At 46.7% G+C, this 22,500-nt stretch overlaps 3 protein-coding genes across 4 annotated transcripts in view; all 3 read right to left on the bottom strand.

Moving 5' to 3' along the window:
* Window positions 1–4,482, bottom strand: part of atp2a2a (ATPase sarcoplasmic/endoplasmic reticulum Ca2+ transporting 2a) — a 38,715-nt gene extending 34,233 nt beyond the window's left edge. Inside the window, exons 1-4 of one of the 2 annotated variants that reach the window (XM_048242906.1) lie at window positions 3,928–4,482; window positions 3,200–3,217; window positions 3,031–3,113; window positions 428–532 (exon numbers count right to left, since the gene is read on the bottom strand). In XM_048242906.1, the coding sequence (XP_048098863.1) occupies window positions 428–532; window positions 3,031–3,113; window positions 3,200–3,217; window positions 3,928–4,045 (324 nt within the window). In that variant the 5' untranslated portion in view covers window positions 4,046–4,482. The remainder of the gene's footprint in view (window positions 1–427; window positions 533–3,030; window positions 3,114–3,199; window positions 3,218–3,927) is intronic. The other variant, XM_048242905.1, reaches the window with a different exon arrangement.
* A 3,252-nt stretch (window positions 4,483–7,734) lies between these two features.
* On the bottom strand, window positions 7,735–11,413 carry LOC125295014 (intraflagellar transport protein 81 homolog). The gene is made up of 4 exons (XM_048244130.1): window positions 11,348–11,413; window positions 10,700–10,785; window positions 10,176–10,221; window positions 7,735–7,962 (listed from the first exon to the last, which is right to left on the bottom strand). Exons 1-4 carry the CDS (start codon window positions 11,354–11,356, stop codon window positions 7,780–7,782), a joined length of 324 nt encoding a protein of 107 aa, XP_048100087.1. The 5' UTR covers window positions 11,357–11,413; the 3' UTR covers window positions 7,735–7,779.
* Window positions 11,414–11,718: 305 nt separating this feature from the next.
* LOC125295013 (intraflagellar transport protein 81 homolog) overlaps window positions 11,719–22,500 on the bottom strand; it is a 36,639-nt gene continuing 25,857 nt past the window's right edge. Inside the window, exons 11-14 of the mRNA XM_048244129.1 lie at window positions 21,217–21,366; window positions 16,779–16,907; window positions 14,667–14,756; window positions 11,719–12,036 (exon numbers count right to left, since the gene is read on the bottom strand). Coding sequence (XP_048100086.1) covers window positions 11,734–12,036; window positions 14,667–14,756; window positions 16,779–16,907; window positions 21,217–21,366 — 672 coding nt within the window. The 3' untranslated portion in view covers window positions 11,719–11,733. The remainder of the gene's footprint in view (window positions 12,037–14,666; window positions 14,757–16,778; window positions 16,908–21,216; window positions 21,367–22,500) is intronic.

Genomic DNA, 22,500 nt, shown 5'->3' with positions numbered 1-22,500 from the left:
GGGAAGTGTTGCTATGAAACCAAACTTTGCAAAAAAATGTAGTGAATGACCCAGTTCCATGCAGAGCTTGTTTCTGTTTGGGGAGGTAGTGTTTGGTATTCATCATTAAACACAAGGAGAGGAGAACAGTTACAGAATCAGTCTCCCTTACAGCTAACCATCCTAAACATGCACGTCAGAGCAGAGCAGAGGCTTCATCTGGGAGAGATTGAAGCCCATTAAGCATGTACACACACACACACACACACACACACACACACCATAAAAGTGACACATGAAAAGACAATGTGTTGCAAAAGATAGACTTGTTTACACTTCCCCACACTATGTCACCATATCTCATTGTTTTGTTTACTACACTGTACAGCAGAGGTAAACCATACCGCTATAACTATTAACTAATTGTAAATAAAACAGGCTGCCTTACCTGCCACACGCCGACGATGGCATTGGCAATGAGAATGAGTAAGATCACAAATGGCTCCACGAAGGCTGTGATGGTCTCCTCGCCTTCCTCAAACCAGGCCAGAACCTACAGTGCACCAGTGGACGACAGGAAGAGCCTTTAATTCACACGACAGGAAGAGCCTTTCATTCACACGACAGGAAGAGCCTTGAATTCACATGACAGAAGAGCATTTAATTCACAGAACAGGAAGAGCATTGATAGGAAGAGCATTTAATTCACACAACAGGAAATGCCTTTAATTCACACGATAGGAAATGCCTTTAATTCACAGATAGGAAGAGCCTTTAATTCACAGATAGGAAGAGCCATTTACTTCACAAGACAGGAAGAGCCTTAAATTCACATGGTCATCATTATGGACAGTGTGATGAGACACTGATGGGTTCTCATGAGAAACACTCTTCATACAACATTGTTTCATTGGCTGTGGTTTGTTAGAAAGGCTGTGAACATGAGAGACTGCTAAGGATCCCCATACCCCCCCCCCCCCACTCACACACATCCTAAGGTACACTTCCCTGCAAACTACTTGCCCCACTAATCCACTCAAGACATAAGGGTCGTTCACACCAGGAATGATAACTACAAAGGCAAAAAATATCGCTCTATAACGTCCACTGAGAAATGATTTCAACAGGAAGAACGATATCGTTGGTGATCACTTTCAGAGCTATTTTGAGGTCGATAAAAAGCTGATAGCCTATCAGAATCCATCAAAGGAACTTTCCTTATCGTTGGTCAGTATGGACGTTTTCATCGTTATAGTTGTAGTTATCTTTATAATTATTGTTCCTGGTGTGAACGAGCCTTTCCACCGGAGACTGTGCGAGCTGCTGAGCATGACTGTGTTACTTCGTGTTCCACAGCAGATCCTCCTCAGAGGGCTGCACACATTTCTCTGTGCAGAACCGGTGAGTTAGCGCGTCTGGCAGAGGAGTTGGACTTCACTGCTGTCCTCTCCTCGACAGAAATAACCGGTGAGTTAGCGCGTCTGGCAGAGGAGTTGGACTCCACTGCCGTCCTCTCCTCGACAGAAATAAAAGCCAGAACACTCTCCGGGACGGGCCTCTGTTGAGCGCCGGTCGCTCTTGAACATGACCTCGCGCTGTTACATAAGCAGCGTGCTGCTAACACACACACACACAGAACACAGAAAAAAACTCAAAACTGCTCAGATAAACTGGGAGAACAAAACAAGACAGAGCTGTTGCTCGGAGCCATGTTTCGATTCGGAGTCTGTTTTAGCCGTGAACATGCCGTCTTTCTCCCACTGAAAGCTTGGGGGGTTAAGGTTACTGCTGCCCAACAGCAAAGGCATCCAGACAAGGCGAGCTATCGCAGCGTGTTCCGGCGAGAACCACAGAGGACAAAAACGTGAGCGGAACACGTTGTGATGCCTGGTGGGGGACCGTGACACAGTGAAGGCCTGGGGGGGAGGGAGGGGGGTACTGGTGCCTGCTTTAACTGGTATCCTCCCACTTAGGGTCCCAGGCAGACCTAATTTGGCCAGGAGACATGCCCTCACCTCTGGGCCCCTGCGCGCAAGCTGTCAAACAACAGACACCAACACCTCCGTATCAGCCAGCTGGGCATGGCATACCTCTCTCGGGCCCAACCTCACCAACCCCGGAGCCCAGTCTCCAACCCCGGAGCCCCCACCCTCCACACCACCCGTCCCAACCCCAACCCATCACCCAGTCTCCACCCAAAAGCTCTCACCCCCCAATCCCAACCCATCACCCAGTCTCCACCTGGTCTCACCCCCCCAATCCCAACCCATCACCCAGTCTCCACCCAAAAGCCCTGTGCTGTATGCCCTCCTTAGGACACTCACTGCGGTCTGTTATCTAATGTGTGTTCATTTCCTCATCTCTGCACCGCTCACCGCTGTATCCTTTGTGTAGCAATCTGACTACATTAATCAAGTAGGAGAAGAAAAAAGCACACACTCTCACACACACACACACACACACTTAAAGCCGCTCTAATTTTTAGCTTACGCTGGCAATTAACACGGGCGGCCTCTGAAACCAAGCCTTCAGCCCTTGAGCCTGCCAGGCTGCCAGACTTCACATTAACGTCTTGTTTGGCAGATAGTGACAGCCACCCAATCCCAGCGACTGCTGCGTTCATCATTCCTAAGGAGTCTAGCTTTCTCAGCTGTTTGCCCCCTTGCTCTGGGTGTGTAACCCCAGACGACGTGTAAAGACACAAGATGCTTACGGCCTGTCCACAATTTCCCTGCGGCCCGTGCCAGGCAGGCCACTTAGGGTGGGAAGCATGCCTATTAGCGACCTCGTTGACTTGGGGACATGGGGCCAAGGCGTTTAGGAACTTATGCCAAACAACTTCAGAGATGCCTGAAATATATGTCCATTCTCAAACACCCTCAAGTCATTTAGCAGGCACTTACACTTGTTTGAGAATCTCACAAGGATTAAAAGCTAAATAAATGTATCTGTGGTCGTTCATCACCCACACAACTGCACTATTTGTAGGCCTACTGCATTTAATCTGTTAAAAAATGAGAAGTCATAATTTAATTCATTTAGTAAACTTACAAATGAAATGCAGGCTGCCAGAAGAAGAATTCGCACCAGCAAGTCTTCAAACTGTTCAATGATAAGCTCCCATATGGATTTTCCTGTGAGACAAATGAACAAACCTTAGACTTTTTTCCGAACAGAAATTAAGATGTGTATTTGTATTAGAGAGGGCAAATCTGTATACCTTCCTCGGCGGGCAGTTCTGCAGGCGAGTCAGTCAACAGACATCAACACAGATACAAGAAAAAAAACCGAGACATTATTTCAGGACTTATTTAAACACAAACAAGACATCATAAAAAAACGTCAGCATAAATTACCAGTCGTACAGTTTGTAACATATTATCTTATGTACGATGCGTCATCAATCAAAATGTAACAGCTACATTGCAACAATGTATCGTTCTTATAATTATGGTTTGACACTTTAGAGGGTGACGGTGTGGCAAATCGACACGATTTGAACAGAAAGGTCACCTTGACTGTCGAAATGAGCAGACAGCAGCTTACAGCGTCAGAAAGACTATTTTACATGTCCAGTTAAATAAGAGATTTTAACAACTTAAAGTCCAGACGTTTAACCATAACGGTCCCCGGCTATTCCGAGCTTCATGACCAGGGAGAATCCCACAGCAGCCCACACGGCCCCTAAGAATAGGCTACTATTCCTGGACAGCAGCTACCTTCGAGCGTCACCGTCACAGTGTTATCATTTTAAGACAAAAACGTGCTTCTTAGCCACAAACCCAGGAGAAGACATGAGAATGTATATGATGACGTCAGCCTTTCAGACGCCGGTTACTGTATTTGGCTGGTGCACAACTGTTAACCAACACATCGCTCCGGCCTGTGACAGACCGCGCATGCAATGCATATCAGCAAGTAGACAAGCGAACGTTGCGAAACACCTACCATTCGGTCCATACTTCTCCCTCTGTCGTTTCACCTGGTCTAAGGCAAGTCCGGTGCTCTCGTTGACGTTAAAATAGCTATAAACTTCCTCAACACTCTTTATGTGAGCGCAATCCATGATTAATGATCGCCCTCTACGGACACTTCAACTTTGTTTAAAAAAAAAAGATCCCCAAGTGTCAACAAACCCCCTTTTCAACAGACGCAGGAAAATGCTAAACGTAAGATCTGCATCTATATTCAGAAGACGTGCGATGAGGTAAGGCTGAGCACATATGGAGAGCAAAACTTGGTAGGTTGAGACTCGCTACCCAAGATGGTAAAAACCCTCTTTTCCTCCAGGTATTTTCCCGACCAAATGCAAAAAGGCAAAATACTGCGACAGGCAAGTCACCACTGCGGTTTCTTCTTAAGTCCCAAACAAGTGGGAGCGGGATGTGATACCAATCGCCCCTGCTCAGAACATTACATTCACACTATCCAAGCCTATTGCGCGGCTGGAAGGTGACGGTCTGCCTCTCCGTGGTGCAGCTACCGGCCAGTGGTAACTTAAAGCGCCGTTTATTCTTGTTTTATCGAATGCGCCTCACTACCGCCTCTCCTGTCCAGAACTGCGTATGGACTGCGCTTATTGGATGGCCATCCAGAACGGGACAAAGCTTATTGGGCAGCTGTCCGGAAACATCTTTGCCTTCCTGCACTCACAGACCTTTTGGAAAGCCGCGATCAGTTCATTTGTCTGTATAGGCTTCCTCTAGATCCCCCGGCGCCTGGCGCACTTGACACCTGCACAGGCAAGCCCTTATGAGACAGGCTGTGCTGTTTCTAGTCTTACTCTGATACTTGACCAAGTGCCAAGAGGAAACTGAAATGTTCAGCTAGATTTCAATACATGTATTTTGCCTTTCTGTTGCATATGGCAATATGGAAAATCCAAGTTTATAGTATAGTATAGTATATATACTCTCTCTATAGGCTAATTGCCTACTTCAGCAACTTAATAACACAGGTGTGCTGCTACTTAGTACCAGAACACATCTGTGAAAGTGCATTAAACTATTGTTATTATTATTATTATTATAAGATGGTCTCTTAGGCTAAATTGTGATTTCGTAAATTACTGTTTTCTAATGAGCCTCTGGAAAACGCTAGGGGCCTACCTTTCAACTGCCTTTGCGAAATGCAAACGTAGCCTTCATGATGGAAATGCCTAATGGGGCTGGGGCGGCACTGTTGCCCTAATCTCAAAAGTATACACACTGCTTGGGTGCCACATTACATATCGCTGGCCAGTGATGGGTCCCCTGTAGATTTCCCTTGAGCTCAGACTACAGATTCAGCGCGCAAATTCTCTCTCTGTGCCAGAGTAGAGGCCCTGCTGGCACCTGCAGTGGGCTACCTTCAATCCTGTAAGGACGCGGAGATAAGGTAGATAACATCGGCAACCTTAAACCTGCTGTGTGTGGGCTGCGCGACATCTACAGGCTTCCAGAAAGGCAAGCGCGTCTTCCCCGGGGCGATGTGAACAAAACATTTACATAACTACAACAGTAGGCTATCCATCTCTTGAAACCACACAAAACCCACAAGATCTGTAGGGTGGGAGGAGCGGTCCTGCACCCCCCAAGTGCAATGAGGGCCCTGGGAAACTGATATAACATGTTGAAAGAGGTATGATGCTCACAGTAATACTCAATTTCTTCCACAAGCCAATTTCATGTCTGGTAAATAAATAAGCGCATAAATCATACGGGTGTACTCTTACAAAGGACATCTGACGCGTGGGATAGCTGTGGCTTGAAGCCTACCAATGCGGGGGAGGCCTGCCTGCCTGCACTTCCACTGGCCTCAGGTGCCGATCAAGCCATCTCTCAGTAAGTCTAGGGGAAAGGAGGAAGACTAGGCCAGACAGACACCTGCTTGAGGCGGGTCATCGGGTTAAGACGCTGCCAGTCGGCGAATTAATGAGGGCAGCACTTCCGTGACCCTTCAACAAGACACGCCAATATCATCTGTTAACGCGCCTTAATAAGACCCCTGGTGCGACACCCCGTCTTACCGGGCGGCGAGAACCTGAGACAGCTCGGGGTTGAAGGCGAGCTGCCTCCGAGAGAATTCACCGGCCGCTCCAGCTGGCGCACCAATCACCAACCGCGGCTGTCAACGGGAGATTGAGTTACGCATCACAGAGAGAGCGAGAGTGTGGAGGCGAGGCTGCCGGGGTGGAGGCCTCCTAAATTTACCCAAGCTTGCACGCGGGGAATGCGTAGCTCGTGTCCCGGCGGCGTGTTGCGCAGTTAAAGTTTACATGGAGCATCGATCAGTGCATGCTGAAAACCCGCGCTGCCAAAATTAGGCTCTTCACAAATGGCTGAAGATCCTCGCTTTTGTCAAAGATCTCCGGTCTCAACAGCAGATCGCGGGCATAAATCCGTGACGTGTACCACGACAGTGAAAACGCAGTAGTAATGTATTGTTATCATGAGTAGGTTCTATGTTGAAGCACACAATTATGCATGAGAACACGGAAATGAGTAGCCTAATGAACGGATGTTTCAGGCGCTTGAAATAAGAATGAAACTTAATTAAAATGCCTTAAAATGCCCTAACACAAAATGCATTAGTAGTGAACTAGAATAAGCTTCTGTTTGAGAGATAGCCTTTAAGTATAAGTAAGTATGTATGTATAAGTATATATACACTTTTTTGATCCCGTGAGGGAAATTTGGTCTCTGCATTTAACCCAATCGGTGAATTAGTGAAACACAAACAGCAATAACACAGTGAACATACAGTGAGGTGAAGTTTCACACTAATCCCGGCGCAGAAAGTGAGCTGCCTGCATCAACAGCGCGCCGGGAGCAGGAGGGGTTAGGTGCCTTTGCTCAAGGGCACTTCAGCTGGCCCACTGGTCGGGGCTCGAACCGGCAACCCTCCGGTTACAAGTCCGGAGTGCTAACCAGTGGGCCACGGCTGCCCACTTTACTGCTTCTGTGTAGGGAAATGAAAGAAGAATTAAAGAACAGACAATTATTAATAGGCCTACAGTTTTGGCACTGGATTGGAAATGAGCAAGCAGTCATGCCACTGGATTACTTGTAAGCTCTTTATTTGATAACTGTTTAAATACAAAATACAACATATTCATGTGCGTTTGTCTGGCAGAAGTAACGAGAGCAGGAAGTAGTATTTAATTCAGGTAGGAGAAAGAAAGAGAGAGAGAGAGAGAGAGAGGGGGGGGCAGTGGTCATCTCCAGGCCCTCTCCCCCAAACTCAGAGTCCCGCCAAATTCCAAAATTGGACAGCTCCTCTTCCCAAGGTCATCACTGTTGTTTCCTAAAATAGCCTGCCGAGCAGCTCTGTGTGTGTGTGTGTGTGTGTGTGTGTGTGTGTGTGTGTGAGAGAGCGGAGTAGGCGGAGGACGCGGCCGGAGGTGAGCGTCCGGCGAAGGGTTAACCCACTTATCCGGCCGACACCTCCAGAGACGGCCTCTCCCCGTCTGAGCGTCACGCGGCACCTCGGCCGTATCCGCACCGGAAGGACTCTCCAAAGCACAGATAAAACCGCTCCCTCCCCCATTTTCTCTCTCTCCCTCACCCCCCCCCCCCAATACCCTCCTTCATTCACGTGTGCAAAACACCATTTCACCAGGAGGGCCTTTGTATAACACAACGACGAGACGGGAAACTGATAAATGCTTTCATAGAACAGAATCAAAAGTGGATGGAGTGGATTACAACTGATAAATAAACCATGGCCATGTTAACTGTGGCAGGCGACGGACAGCAGCCATCAACAACTCCACCTGGGGGCACAGTGCTGGGCTGGCGTGGGGTGTGTGTGTGTGTGTGCTCAGAGCACCAGGCGGTCCTCTCCTCCCTCCTGGATGACCTGTCCGATGGAGGCCTGGCTCTGCGCGCGCAGGAAGCAGTGGCGTTTGCACTCCAGCAGCTGCTCCAGGTCCTTCCACATCTTCACCTGCTTCATGTTGGGGCCGTGGCTCTCACGCACCACCTTCTGCTGCTCACGCAGTTTCTACAGGAGAGGAGAGAGATGGAGGAGAGATGGAGAGAGGGAGAGGGAGTGGGAGAGAGAGGGAGGAGAGATGGAGAGAGGGAGAGGGAGTGGGAGAAAGAGGGGGAGAAGAGAGGGAAAGGAAATGAAATAGAACGGAGGAAGGAGGAGAGAGAGGGGGAAAGAGGAGAGAAAGAGAGGAAGAGAGAGGAGTGAGGAAGAGGAGAGGGGAGAGGGAGGAAGAGGAGAGGAGAGAGAGAGAGGAAGAGGAGAGGGGAGAGAGAGAAAGAGGAGAGGAGAGAGAGAGGAAGAGGAGAGGGGAGAGAGAGGAAGAGGAGAGAGGGAGGAAGAGGAGAGGGGAAGAGGAGAGAGAGAGGAAGAGGAGAGGAGAGAGAGAGGAAAGTTAAGGACAGTTACCGGTAAGTAACAAGTCAGTCAAACCATCTGTCAGAAGAAAAAAATACTTTAAATACCCACGGACATCTGTCAGAAGAAAACTGCAGAGTCACACTTTAAATACCCACGGACATTTGGCAAACAAACGCGAGATTACATTTGCAAATGTTCACAGGTGCAGCTCTAAGCAGTTTCTGTCAGTCATGGATCACTTCAGCTACCTGAAGTACTGCAGCTGATTAAACACATACTGTAAACCACAGACCAATACCGATATGAAAATGTCAAATTACGGCGACTGAGAAGAGTTCTTATACCACTAAGGTTCTCACAGTATGAAAGCTTTATATCACAGGGCCTTCATATTACAGGAAAAAGAGCTCCACCACAGCCACAATTCATTACCCCCCCCCTTCACCACTTCACCAGCGCTTATGAAAAGCTAACGACTAAGAGGAAGGAGGATGCGATCACTTTGAGTGCTTTATATGACGAGGTTAAAGGGTCAGACATGTGACAGAATTAGGAGGCTACAGGTTCAGCATTAAGGAGGCCAACCAGATTAAGCATTAGGTGTTGAAGGCGTGTTTGATGTGGGAGTTGCCAATGGGAGGGCGAGGGGAGAAGAAGCAATGTTTAGTGTACTGTACATCCAATTCCCCACAGGTTCGTCCTTTTCTTGTAAAGCAGGGCAGAGGACGTTAATTAGTCTGTAGGGACAGCCATGATAGATCATCTAATGGCATCTACAGCAACAGCCATCACTGGCAAGACAAGCGACAGTCAACTTCAGAACGCAACAAGACTCTTCAGTCTGTTAATCTCCTTCAGCATAGCTATCATGTCTTCTAAACTGCCCACTGGATTTAAAGTACCGGTACTTTGCTAGTGGGGAATGACTACAACTATCTCCAGGAGGCACGGGGGTGACATATAGGGGTGAGTAAGAGCAGAAACAGGGGTGACATATAGGGGTGAGTATAAGGGGAGAAACAGGGGTGACATATAGGGGTGAGTATATAAGGAGGGAAACGTGGGGGTGACATATAGGGGTGAGTATAGGGGAGAAACAGGGGTGACATATAGGGGTGAGTATAAGGGGAGAAACAGGGGTGACATATAGGGGTGAGTATAAGGGCAGAAACGGGGGTGACATATAGGGGTGAGTAAGAGCAGAAACAGGGGTGACATATAGGGGTGAGTATAAGAGCAGAAACGGGGGTGACATATAGGGGTGAGTAAGAGCAGAAACAGGGGTGACATATAGGGGTGGATAAGGGCAGAAACGGGGGTGACATATAGGGGTGGATAAGGGCAGAAACGGGGGTGACATATAGGGGTGGATAAGGGCAGAAACGGGGGTGACATATAGGGGTGAGTAAGGGCAGAAACGGGGGTGACACGTCGGGCTGAAATGGTTCTATCAGTAGCAAGTGGTGCTGAGGGCTCTGATCCAGAAGGAACTGGATCCCGCTAGTGTTCCTCCGGACGAGGGGATTGGGTCTGCTCCAAGAGTCCCTTGTGTTACCCCCCACACACCAACACCATGGCATGGAGCAGTGGGTCTCTGTTACACTGACGACTCAAATGGTTTAGCAGGAATGCTGTAGAGAACAAGCCCTTACCACACACAGATCAAACCAGTCCCTTGGGTAGGTGTGTCTCAGTCAGTGTGTGTGTGTGTGTGTGTGTGTGTGTGGTGTATGGTGTGTGTGTGTGTGTGTGTGTGTGTGGTTATGGTGTGTGTGTGTGTGTGTGGGGGTTTTGGAAGAGAGCTAGTAAACACCCTGTGCTTAAGAGGGATGCACAGGGAAACCCAGAGATTGGCGCCAGCTTACCTTGCCCAAGGACTCCTGTTCCGTTATGTGCTTCATGTACTGGTCCCTAAAAACAGCACATCAGATCACAGAGAGGTCAACACACACACACACACACACACACACACACAGAGACATGGGCATGGAGGGACGTATAACACTCGTGAAGCGCAGCCAAATGAAACTCAAAACTCAGGGCAGGGAAAACAGGACAGGCAGCTGCATGCTAGAACAAAGCAGCAGAGTGCCTTCTGGGTGAACTCTTAACGAGCATGGGGTCAGACTGACAGCCAGTCTGTGTAAGCCAAAGTGTGTGTGTGTGTGTGTGTGTGGTAAAAGAAGTTTCTGGATTGGATGATGTGTTAAGTAACAGGAGTTTCTGGATATTTGTGTTTATAGTGAGTATCTTTTTGTCTTATTGTAGGTGTGTGTGAGAGAGAGAGAGGGGGAAAAAAAAGAGTGAACATGCAAATGTAAGGGCCTGTTTGGGCCTGTGTGTGTGTGTGTGTGTGTGTGTGTGTGTGTGTGTGTGTGTGTGTGTGTACCTGAGAGTCTTCCTTCTCTCCTGAGGATCGGAGGAGACATATGCCTTCATCTCATCAGCAGCTCTCTGCAACTGCACCTCAATTATCTGAGAAAGAACGAGAGAGTTTTTATCTGCATTATTATACCAAATATGTAAGCTTTGGCAACACAATATTATTGTCATGCCAATAAAGCTCATTTGAATTTGAGAGAGAAAGAGAGAGAATGAGAGAGAGAGAGACAGACAGAAAGAATGAGAGAAAAAGAGAGAAAAGGTTAGGGCAGGTATAGACAGGTGTAGTAGGCAGTTGCAGGTGTATGCAGGTAAAGGTGTTGGTAGGTATAGACAGGTGGGCAGTTGCAGGTGTATGAAGGTAAAGGTGTTGGTAGGTATAGACAGGTGTAGTGGGCAGCTGCAGGTGTATGCAGGTAAAGGTGTTGGTAGGTATAGACAGGTGTAGTGGGCAGGTGTATGCAGGTAAAGGTGTTGGTAGGTATAGACAGGTGTAGGTATGCAGGTGCCAGTATGGACAGGTAAGCGTCTGATGTGTCAGTGATTAAGGTGTAGACAGGTGTAAGTATGCAGGTGCCAGTATGGACAGGTAAGCGTCTGATGTGTCAGTGATTAAGGTGTAGACGGGTGTACACAGGTTTAGTCAGGTATTCACCTCCTTCATGCAGTTGATGTAGAAGTATCGGTTCTCCTCCTGGTCCACCTCCTCTCAGAAAGCTCGAATAATAATGATTACTAATATCATTACACACACACACACACAACATATATGAAAATAAAATGATGTAAATACTCAAAACACTCAAACGGAGCATGAAATCACATTCTTCCATCTATTGGCTTCTTTATCAACCCCTTCATCAGAACACTGAGTCTGTTGATTAAGTGGACAGTGTGTGAAGGAAATAACGTTTCCATAGTAACAAGCTTGTAATTAATGAATTAATCAACATCTTGCATCCTCGGGACAGTGGCCTATGAGTTAATGTTTCCATCTTGGGATCCGCAGTTTGGACAGGCCCAGCATGACCTGTCAACACTTCACTTCAGCAGTCCAACTCCTCTGGTCTGGCTGCTGCCCGGCCATTCTGCTTGTGCTGCGTGTGTGTGTGTGTGTGTGTGTGTGTATGTGTGTATGTAATGGAGAGTACTGTGGAAAGACTGTGTGGGAGTATGCGTGTATTTTAATCTTAACAAGAGGAGTGGTTGTGTGTGTGTGTGTGTGTGTGTGGGAGTGTGTGTGTGTGTGTGAAGCACCTGTTCTAGTTTGGACCTGTTGCTCTCCAGACCGGCAGCACAGGTGTCATACTGGCCTTTCTTCTCCTCGTACTCCTGAGTCAATTCCTGTATTACCAGAAACACATTACGCGCCAAGCATTGTTTACAATAATAACGACGACGACGCGACGACGCGACGACAAGCACACAGATCATGCTTATCTTCATGCTTTCAATATGTGGAATGTAAAATCCTTGTTATCAAAGAAATGTACACATTGGATGAGTGTGTGTGTGATGAGAGTGTGTGTGTGATGAGAGTATATCAGAGTGTGTCCGCTGCAGCGCTGGGCCCTGTGGCATCAGAGTGTGTGTGTGATGAGAGTGGGTGTGATGAGAGTGTGTGTGTGATGAGAGTGTGTGTGTGTGTGATGAGAGTGTGTGTGATGAGAGTGAGAGTGTGTGTGTGATGAGAGTGGGTGTGATGAGAGTGTGTGTGTTAGGGATCGACCGATATGGTTTTTTCAGGGCCGATACCGATATCAATTATTACCAAAACAGGAGGCCGATAACCGATATGTAAAACCAATATGTCAGTTGTCAAAAAGGGGGGTAGATAGTAAAGGCTATATGCAAAAAAAAATTAATTCAAAATCATTTAGTTATGCAAACTTTTCTTTCTTCTTTGATAATAATAATTGTCTATCAACTTGCATCACTTTGCAAGTGTAAATCCTGTGTATCATGTTAATCCAACAGCTGAGTGATAGCAATTATTTTCATAGAGTAGGCCTGCACAATGGGCTATGTGCTTGTTAAGGGACCTGTCACAAAGAGGATGCTTTGCCATCTTGTGTTTGAGTGCACGAGAGAGGGAGGGAGAGGAAGAGGTGCATGCACGATGGCAAGTGTTACGGGTTGAATAGTTTAACAAAACAGTTTTTTTAAAATAGTTCTTAGGCTATTTAAGCAGGCAATTTGTGTCCATGTGTAGGCTAGGGCTACACTTTGAGAGCCTAAAAAGGCACGCGTTAATAGCTAGCTCAGGACGCCGATTTTGTTCAGGTCGGATTAAATTACGGCTGGCCCTGGGTGCATGTAGTCTTTCTGACAGTCCGCTTCAAAAAGGAGCAATTAGACTCTTGACGCTTCGCTATCGATAATTTAGGACTTGTCTGTACCATATCCGCCGAGGTGTCCCGCTATTCACAATTAACTAACGAGGCGGAGGCAGAGAACTCCCCGCCGCAGCACCCGAAGTTTGTGGGATAACTAGTAAACAGCATCAGTAACATGCATCAATCGGAATTCACTAAATGAAGGAAGTGGGTGCTTTACTTATTGATCCAGATCAAAGAGACAATAGCTGGCCCAAAGTGGTAGTTTTTTGTAACTTCAGTGTAGATGATTCAGATTCACTGCAACTTCAGCAATGTAGGCTACCTTCCTTACCTTCTCAAAATTAGTCAGAGGGCTACAGCTGAAGCCCAGTCTGCCTCAGTGAGAATCCCAAACTTTATCTGTGTTCAGTCTTCGATCCTGATTGGCTGCATCTGTGTAAGCAACTAAACAAATCAGACGGTGTAGTGGGATGGACAATGCTCTTGACCACAGAGCAGCAAATCTAGGAGAGAGACGCTTTACAGACAAAGAAGCTGCCATTCTTTATCCATTTCAACATCGGGCTTATCGTGCGGAAAAAAAAATGACCGATACCAATTCATTATAAAAATGCTAAATATCGGCCCTAATAATCGGCCAGGCCGATAATTGGTCGACCCCTTGTGTGTGTGTGTGTGTGTGTGATGAGAGTGTGTGTGCGATGTGATGAGAGAGTGTGTGTGATGAGAGAGTGTGTGGGATGAGAGAGTGTGTGGGATGAGAGAGTGTGTGGATGAGAGTGTGTGGGATGAGAGATGTGTGTGTGGGATGAGAGTGTGTGTGAGGATGAGAGTGTGTGTGTGATGAGAGTGTGTGTGTGATGAGAGTGTGTGTGTGATGAGAGTGTGTGTGTGATGAGAGTGTGTATGTGGGATGAGAGTGTGTGTGATGAGAGAGTGTGTGTGATGAGAGAGTGTGTGGGATGAGTGTGTGTGTGTGATGAGAGTGTGTGTATGTGATGAGAGTGTGTGTGATGAGAGAGTGTGTGTGATGAGAGAGTGTGTGGGATGAGAGAGTGTGTGTGATGAGAGTGTGTGTGGGATGAGAGTGTGTGTGTGATGAGAGAGTGTGTGGGATGAGAGAGTGTGTGTGATGAGAGGCCGCGCGATGAGAGGTGGATGAGAGTGTGTGTGTGTGGATGAGACTTATTGCGCGACGAGCGCGTGTGTGTGATGACTATTATCGCGCGACGAGAGTTGTGTGGGATGAGAGTGTGTGTGTGTGATGAGAGTGTGTGTGATGAGAGTGTGTGTGACGAGAGTTGCCGCGACGAGAGTGTGCCGCGCAGGATGCGTGTGTGTGCGCGCGAGGATGCGCGTGTTTACGCGCGCGCGCGACGATGGAGCGTGTGTGTGTGTGATGAGAGTGTGTGTGTGTGTGATGAGAGTGTGTGTGTGTGTGATGAGAGTGTGTGTGTGATGAGAGTGTGTGGATGAGAGTGTGTGTGTGATGAGAGTGTGTGTGGGATGAGAGTGTGTGTGTGATGAGAGTGTGTGTGTGATGAGAGTGTGTGTGTGGGATGAGAGGTGTGTGATGAGAGTGTGTGTGTGTGTGTGTGTGATGAGAGTGTGTACCCGGTGGCATCATGGACTGACCTGGCACTGCTGCCGCAAGGGTCTCAGCTCCTTAATGAGGGGAGCCAGGGCCGACTTCTTCTCCACGATCACAGAGTTCAGCTTCTTCACCTGCAACACACACACACACACAGGAGGCATGTCTGGCACACACCTGCCTCATCTCTGTGCCCAGTGGGCGAGGCTGGTTTTGCTAATGCGCGCCTGCATCACACACACAAACCCTGTTCTAGAGCTGTCATGACCACAGGAGACAGGAGACACACACACACACACAACACACAACACACCACACACACCACACACACACACACACAACAACACACACACACACACACACACACGGGTCTCCTGAGGCAACGCCAGGCCTGGGCAGTGCTACCAACATCTGCCCTTCAGGAATGTGCCCAGGAATGCCCAAAGGAGTGCCCTCACCCCCGTGCCCGCCCAGCGGAGAGTGGTGCCAGCTGGACACTACAGAGGCACCACAGACAGATTCTGCCCTGTCCTGACGGACCGGCACGCTGGGCACTGGATACCGGTCTGATGGGACCACAGACAGATTCTGCCCTGTCCTGAATGGACCGGCACGCTGGGCACTGGATACAGGTCTGATGGCACCACAGAGAGGTTCTAGTCTGTCTGAATGGACAATGGATACGGGTCTGATGGGCTGTAACTGGTTCTGCTTGTGTGTCTTGGCTAATGGGAGGTGTTGTGTAAAACCTGAATGCTGTTTCTCTATTGGGTGAAGCCCTGGTCCTTACAAGCCAATCACACCCTCTATTTACACACATCTCAGCACAGAGTCGGTCAAGAAGAGGGCAGATAGAAGGATAGAAGAGGGGGATAGAGAGATAGAAGAGGGGGATAGAGATAGAAGAGGAGGATGGAGAGATAGAAGAGGGGCAATAAAGGGATAGAAGAGGGGGATAGAGATAGAAGAGGAGGATGGATAGATAGAAGAGGGGGATAGAAGGATAGAAGAGGGGGATAGAGGGATAGAAGAGGGACAATAAAGGGATAGAAGAGGGGGATAGAGATAGAAGAGGGCCGATAGAGGGATAGAAGACAGAGAGATAGAAGAGGGGGATAGAGAGATAGAAGAGGGCAGATAGAGGGATAGAAGAGGGGGATAGAGGGATAGAAGAGGGACGATAAAGGGATAGAAGAGGGGGATAGAGATAGAAGAGGAGGATGGAGAGATAGAAGAGGGACAATAAAGGGATAGAAGAGGGGGATAGAGATAGAAGAGGAGGATGGAGAGATAGAAGAGAGGGATAGAGGGATAGGAAGAGGGACAATAAAGGGATAGAAGAGGGATGGAGAGATAGAAGAGGGCCGATAGAGGGATAGAAGACAGAGAGATAGAAGAGGGGGATATAGAGATAGAAGAGGGCAGATAGAGGGATAGAGGGATAGAAGAGGGACGATAAAGGGATAGAAGAGGGGGATAGAGATAGAAGAGGAGGATGGAGAGATAGAAGAGGGCCGATAGAGAGATAGCCACAAGATACAACCAAATTCAAAGCTCCTCACTCACCAACAGCCTAAATGTTTTAGGCCAGTTTACAAGTTGAAGGTTAAGGCAAATTACAGGCACACTAAAAAACTAAACACAGTGTAATGTTGCACTTGGTTAATCCAGGCCCAGACTAGACTACTAAACACAGTGTAATCTTGCACTTGGATTAAGACCAGGCCCAGACTAGACTACTAAACACAGTGTAATGTTGCACTTGGTTAATCCAGGCCCAGACTAGACTACTAAACACAGTGTAATGTTGCACTTGGTTAATCCAGGCCCAGACTAGACTACTAAACACAGTGTAATGTTGCACTTGGTTAATCCAGGCCCAGACTAGACTACTAAACACAGTGTAATGTTACACTTGGTTAATCCAGGCCCAGACTAAACTACTAAACACAGTGTAATGTTACACTTGGTTAATCCAGGCCCAGACTAAACTACTAAACACAGTGTAATGTTGCACTTGGATTAAGCCCAGGCCCAGACTAAAAGAGACCTTTGATGAAGATCTCCGCTAAAAAAAAAAAAGTATTCAGTCTCGGATTAGGCTTAATCTGTGTACAGGGAAACCGGGCGAAAAAATATTAGTGCTTGATGCTGACCATTTCAGACATGTCGTCCAGGGTGCGTCCCTTCATTTCGTCCAGCTCGCTCTTGATGGCCGAGACCCTCTCCAGCTCCTCCTGGGTGTTGCTGTAGCCCGAGATCCCCTTCTGGGCCTCCACAGACTGCTGCACTCACACACATACACACGCACACACACACACACACACACACAAACACACACACATACACGCACACACACACACTCACACACGCCAGAGAGGAGAACAATCAGGGTAGAGAGACAACAAAAGAGGTTGGCACTTATACTGCTGGTACGGGCCACTATACTTTCAGTGTATCGTAAAAGCACCAACTACCGCCCCTTTCGTTCGAAAATTCGAAAATGTTTTTAATACTTCAAAATAACATTTGATAAATGGACATTACATTTTTCAGTAGCCATAGGTGTGTAGATTTGAACAAAATCTGGTTTGGTTCTTAACGGGAGCATTTATTGACTTCAAAATCCGATTTTGTTCACCGTTCTCGGAGTTTGGTGCTGGGCTGGTGGGTGCCTTATTTCTGCCCACTCACACGGCACATCACCGGTTAGCCAGAGAATTCTCGTCGCAAAATCAAAATTCCACAGATTTGTAAACAAGCCTTACAACACTGTTTACAGCTGTTTACTGTTTACTGAGTCACGGTAAAATGTCATTTTTGACACATAGCTAATTTAGATACACCTATGGTGTGGGTGCTTGTGTTTCTTTAGGAATCCGCCGTCTTGGTTTGTATAGAAATGAATATTAAGTGACACATACAAGTAAAGACGCAGAAATAAGGCGAACCGATATGGCAGTATCTCGTATGTGTCTTTGTGTGTGTGTGTGTGTGTGTGTGTGTGTGTGTGTGTGTGTGTGTGTGTGTGTGTGTGTGTGTGTGTGTGTGTGTATCTGTGAATATTTCAGTGCATGTGCATATATGTGTGTGTGTGTGTATGTGTGTGTGTGTGTATGTGTGTGTGTGTGTGTGTGTGACTAAATTGTGTAGGTGAGTAATAGTAGTAGTAGTGGTAGTAGTAATAGTAGTAGTAGTAATAATAATAGTAGTAATAGTAGCAGTAGTAGTAGTAGTAGTGGTAGTGGTAGTAGTAGTAGTAGTAGTGGTAGTAGTAGTGGTAGTAGTAGTAGTAGTAGTAGTAGTAGTAGTAGTAGTAGTAGTAGTAGTAGAAGTAGTAGTAGTAATACTATTGCTGCGCTCCTGGTGAGGAGAGGAGAGGCCAGTGTGCTGTCACGGCCGCTGATAGCATCAAACCACACACACACACACACACATATGCAAGATTATCATCACACACCTCACACACCAGAGAGGAGAACAATCAGGGTAGAGAGACAACAAAAAGAGGTTGGCACTTATACTGCTGGTACGGGCCACTATATCTTCAGTGCATCGTGAAAAGCAACCAACTACCGCCTCCTTTCGTCAAAAATTCAAAATGCTTTTATTACTCAAAAATAACATTTGATAAATGGACATTACATTTTTCAGCAGCCATAGGTGTGTAGATTTGAACAAAATCTGGTTTGGTTCTAACGGGAGCATTTACTGACTTCAAAAACTGATTTTGTTCCACCGCTCGGAGTTTGGCGCTGGGCTGGTGGGTGCCTTATTTCTGCCCACTCACACGCACATCACCGTTAGCCAGAGAATTCTCGCCGCGAAAATCAAAATTCCACAGATTTGTAAACAAGCCTTACAACACTGTTTACAGCTGTTTACTGGGTTTCCACTGAGTCACGGTAAAATGTCATTTTGACACATAGCTAATTTAGATACACCATGGTGTGGGTGCTTGTGTTTCTTTAGGAACTACCGCCTTCTTGGTTTGTATAGAAATGAATATTAAGTGACACATACAAGTAAAAGGGCAGAAATAGGGAACGTTCCGATATGTGAGTATCTGCGTATGTGTCTTTGTGTGTGTGTGTGTGTGTGTGTGTGTGTGTGTGTGTGTGTGTGTGTGTGTGTGTGTGTGTGTGTGTGTGTGTATCTGTGAATATTTCAGTGCATGTGCATATATGTGTGTGTGTGTGTGTGCGCATTTCAGTGTATGTGCATATGTATGTGTGTGTGTGTGTGACTAAATTGTGTAGGTGAGTAATAGTAGTAGTAGTGGTAGTAGTAATAGTAGTAGTAGTAATAATAATAGTAGTAATAGTAGCAGTAGTAGTAGCAGTAGTAGTAGTAGTGGGTAGTAGTAGTAGTGCGGTAGTAGTGGTAGTAGTAGTGGTAGTGTAGTAGTGGTAGTAGTAGTAGTAGTAGTGGTAGTAGTAGTAGTAGTAGTAGTAGTAGAAGTAGTAGTAGTAATACTATTGCTGCGCTCCTGGTGAGGAGAGGAGAGGCCAGTGTGCTGTCACGGCCGCTGATAGCATCAAACACACACACACACACACACACACACAGTAATCTCTCGGTGAGTGTGAAGCTTTTCCCACTGTGCAGGGAGGAGTCCTGAACTGACCCTTATGAGCTCCTCCATGCATTTTAAATATGCTGTGGAGCGTGGAGTACACACACCTATCTTTCACATAAACACACACCTATCTTTCACACACACACACACACGCACACACATCTCTTACACATAAACACACACCTCTCTTTCACACACAAACACACACACACTTGGGGAAGAAACAAGTGTTTGGAGGTTGGTAAGCTGAATTAGTGCTTGTCTTGATTAGAGACCCTTCAGAGTCGTTCATATTCACTGGATTGACGAGGAGAGGTCACATGCTAACTCAGTTAGGAGTTACTCTGGAGGAGATGCCAAAAATGCGTGTTTGCATGTTTTTATGTGTGATTATGAGTGTGTGTGTGTATGTGTGTGTGTGTGTGTAAAATAGTGTATATGTGTAAGTGTTCCCTGATGTACTCCTGGGGGACATCTGCTTTTCCTCAGCCATAATCAGTCCTCTCTCTCTCTATGAGGCTGGGTGCTACTTCAGCAACTACATGGCATCTGAAGAGCTCCACATCAACACACACACACACACACACACACACACACACACACACACACACACACACACACACACACACCACCCCATTCACTCATTCACTCAGCTGAGGCACCAACTCTGTGATGGGTACCAGCTCCCACTGCAGGGTTATAAAGTTTTGACTCGGAGAGGGAGATGGAACTGCATATCCACAATACAAACAGTTGCATGTGATTTCCTATTTCGCTCAGAGACAATTTTAGCCTGGATTCAGTTCCAGATTCAGAGTTTCAGAGAGAACCGAGCCCAGTTCCCGCGCTCTCGCTTGTTGTTTGTCGTAAAGTTCCAAGTAGAACTGAGGTTCGACTTTCAGAAATTATTTAGCAAATAAAACTGCAACATCTGTAAAAAAAATTGCTATTAGTTATTTTCCCCCAAAATAACTAATTTACCTGTAGGCCATTGCATAAAGGGTGAGCACCTAGTGATCATCTTTACCCCTGCCTTGATAAGGGGAGGTGGGTGACCATGGGGGACGTTACCTGGGAGACAGCTGGGGCCAGACAAGGGAGCCCCCCTGACACTGACAAGTCTGCATGGAAAGGTGGAGTGTGTGTGTGTGTGTGTGTGTCTGTGTGTGTGTGTAAATTCCCACTCCTAAAACACAGCACCAGAGCAGATGCAGTCACACAAATAGCCCTAATAGCTCAGGGGCCTGCGTCAGAGGGACAGAGGCCAGGTGTGTGTGTGTGTGTGTGTGTGTCTGTGAGTGCGTGTGTGTCTTTCTGTAAGTGTGTGTGTGTGTCTGTGTGTGTGTGTGTGTCTGTAAAGCTCAGGGGTTCTGCGTCAGTGGATCTAACAGGTGGGGAGGGCTCAACAGTGTGAAGTCATTTCCAGGAAGTTGATGTCACTTCAGCGTATCCCGAACACACATACAGTAGAGGGGGGGCTCGGGGGCACGGGATTGGTCCCCTAAGGGGCGGAGGGGCTGGATGGATAGGGGAGCAGGAAGAGGAACACCGGTAGAGCGGATCTGGGTGGAGCGGAGTGGGTGTGTGTGTGTGTGTGTGTGTGACCTAGACAAAGAGTCTATTACATGTTAAAAGTACATGAGATATACCGCAAGGAATTACTAAAATGAATTTTTTTCATTCATTCAATCTACATTTATTCTTGGAGGGTTCATTGAGGGTAGTCCCCATTTTCAGTGAAGTCCAAAAAAGTGTGTGTGTACCAGCTGCTGTAGTAAGATGTTGTGTCTCTGTTTGATGATCTCCTTGGTTCTCTGGTCAATGGCGCACTAGGCCTGTGTGTATGTGTGTGTGTGTGTGTGTGTGTGTGTGTGTGTGTTCTCTCTTACCAGCTGCTGTAGGCCAGCGTCATGTCTCTGTTTGAGGATCTCCTCGGTTCTCTGGTCGATGGCGCACTAGGTCTGTGTGTGTGTGTGTGTGTGTGTGTGTGTGTGTGTGTGTGCGTTCTCTCTTACCAGCTGCTGTAGGCCGGCGTCATGTCTCTGTTTGAGGATCTCCTCGGTTCTCTGCAGAACGCCGTACTCGCCCTTCAGGCTGTCCAGCTCCTGCTTCTTCTTCTTGTAGCCCACGTTCTTGCTCCGCATCTTAGCCACGTAGCGCTTGAACTGAGACCACAACAACAACAACAACAAGAACAACAACTCAGGTTACAAAAGTCAAAGTTACTTCACGCAGTCCTTACACGGTCTCCAGGAGAAGTGAAATCTCAAACTATAAATTCACAGTTGCTTTATAAGTGCACATGGTGTTAGCAAAGGAGCATCTAAATCAACGTGAATAAGAAGCTGTGACATTTTCAGATAACTGCAGCTGTGATATTTCAGATCTGAACTCCGGTTGTGATGTTTCTGTTTCTGATAACTCAGGTTCTGATGTTTCTGATAACTCAGGTTCTGATGTTTCTGATAACTCAGGTTGTGATTGTTCTGATAACTCAGGTTGTGATGTTTCTGTTTCTGATAACTCAGGTTGTTATTGTTCTGATAACTCAGGTTGTGATGTTTCTGTTTCTGATAACTCAGGTTCTGATGTTTCTGATAACTCAGGTTGTGATTGTTCTGATAACTCAGGTTGTGATGTTTCTGATAACTCAGGTTGTGATTGTTCTGATAACTCAGGTTGTGATGTTTCTTTTTTTTTATTGAGTTTTCCTTGCTCGGGGAATCACATATACATCAGTTATAATTTAAGGTCAGAAAATAACAATTCTTAAAAAATAACAAGTATTTTGATGGTTGAAGCAGTACATTAGATCTCATCAGGTGTTACATTTCTATATGCATTCCCCCATATATGAATGCATGTGAACATAATCACACACGCACACACCCACACACAAACATACATACATATACATATATACACAGCCAGATATCTATCGGTACGAAAATGCATAGATGTGCAAGTACAATCTTACATTCTTGTATGTATACGCAAGCACACGCAGTACATACATATATGCATGCATACGGAAATGCATACATACACAAGTGGTTCCATACAAATATATATACATAAACACACTCATTTACAATATCTCTTATATCTACAGACATACTGTACAGGCAACAAGTCTATCTACACAATTGACTTCCAGTTTCTGATAACTCAGGTTGTGATTGTTTCTGATAACTCAGGTTGTGATCTTTCTGATAACTCAGGTTGTGATGTTTCTGATGACACCAGTTGTTTGTGATCAGTGCTAGCGTGGTCAGAGATAGATAGATGGATACTTTATT

Source organism: Alosa alosa, chromosome 5 (genome assembly GCF_017589495.1).
Source record: "Alosa alosa isolate M-15738 ecotype Scorff River chromosome 5, AALO_Geno_1.1, whole genome shotgun sequence".
Taxonomy (NCBI): Eukaryota; Metazoa; Chordata; class Actinopteri; order Clupeiformes; family Clupeidae; genus Alosa; species Alosa alosa.
Note: the sequence above shows the minus strand (reverse complement) of the source record. Positions and strands in the feature narration are given on the sequence as shown.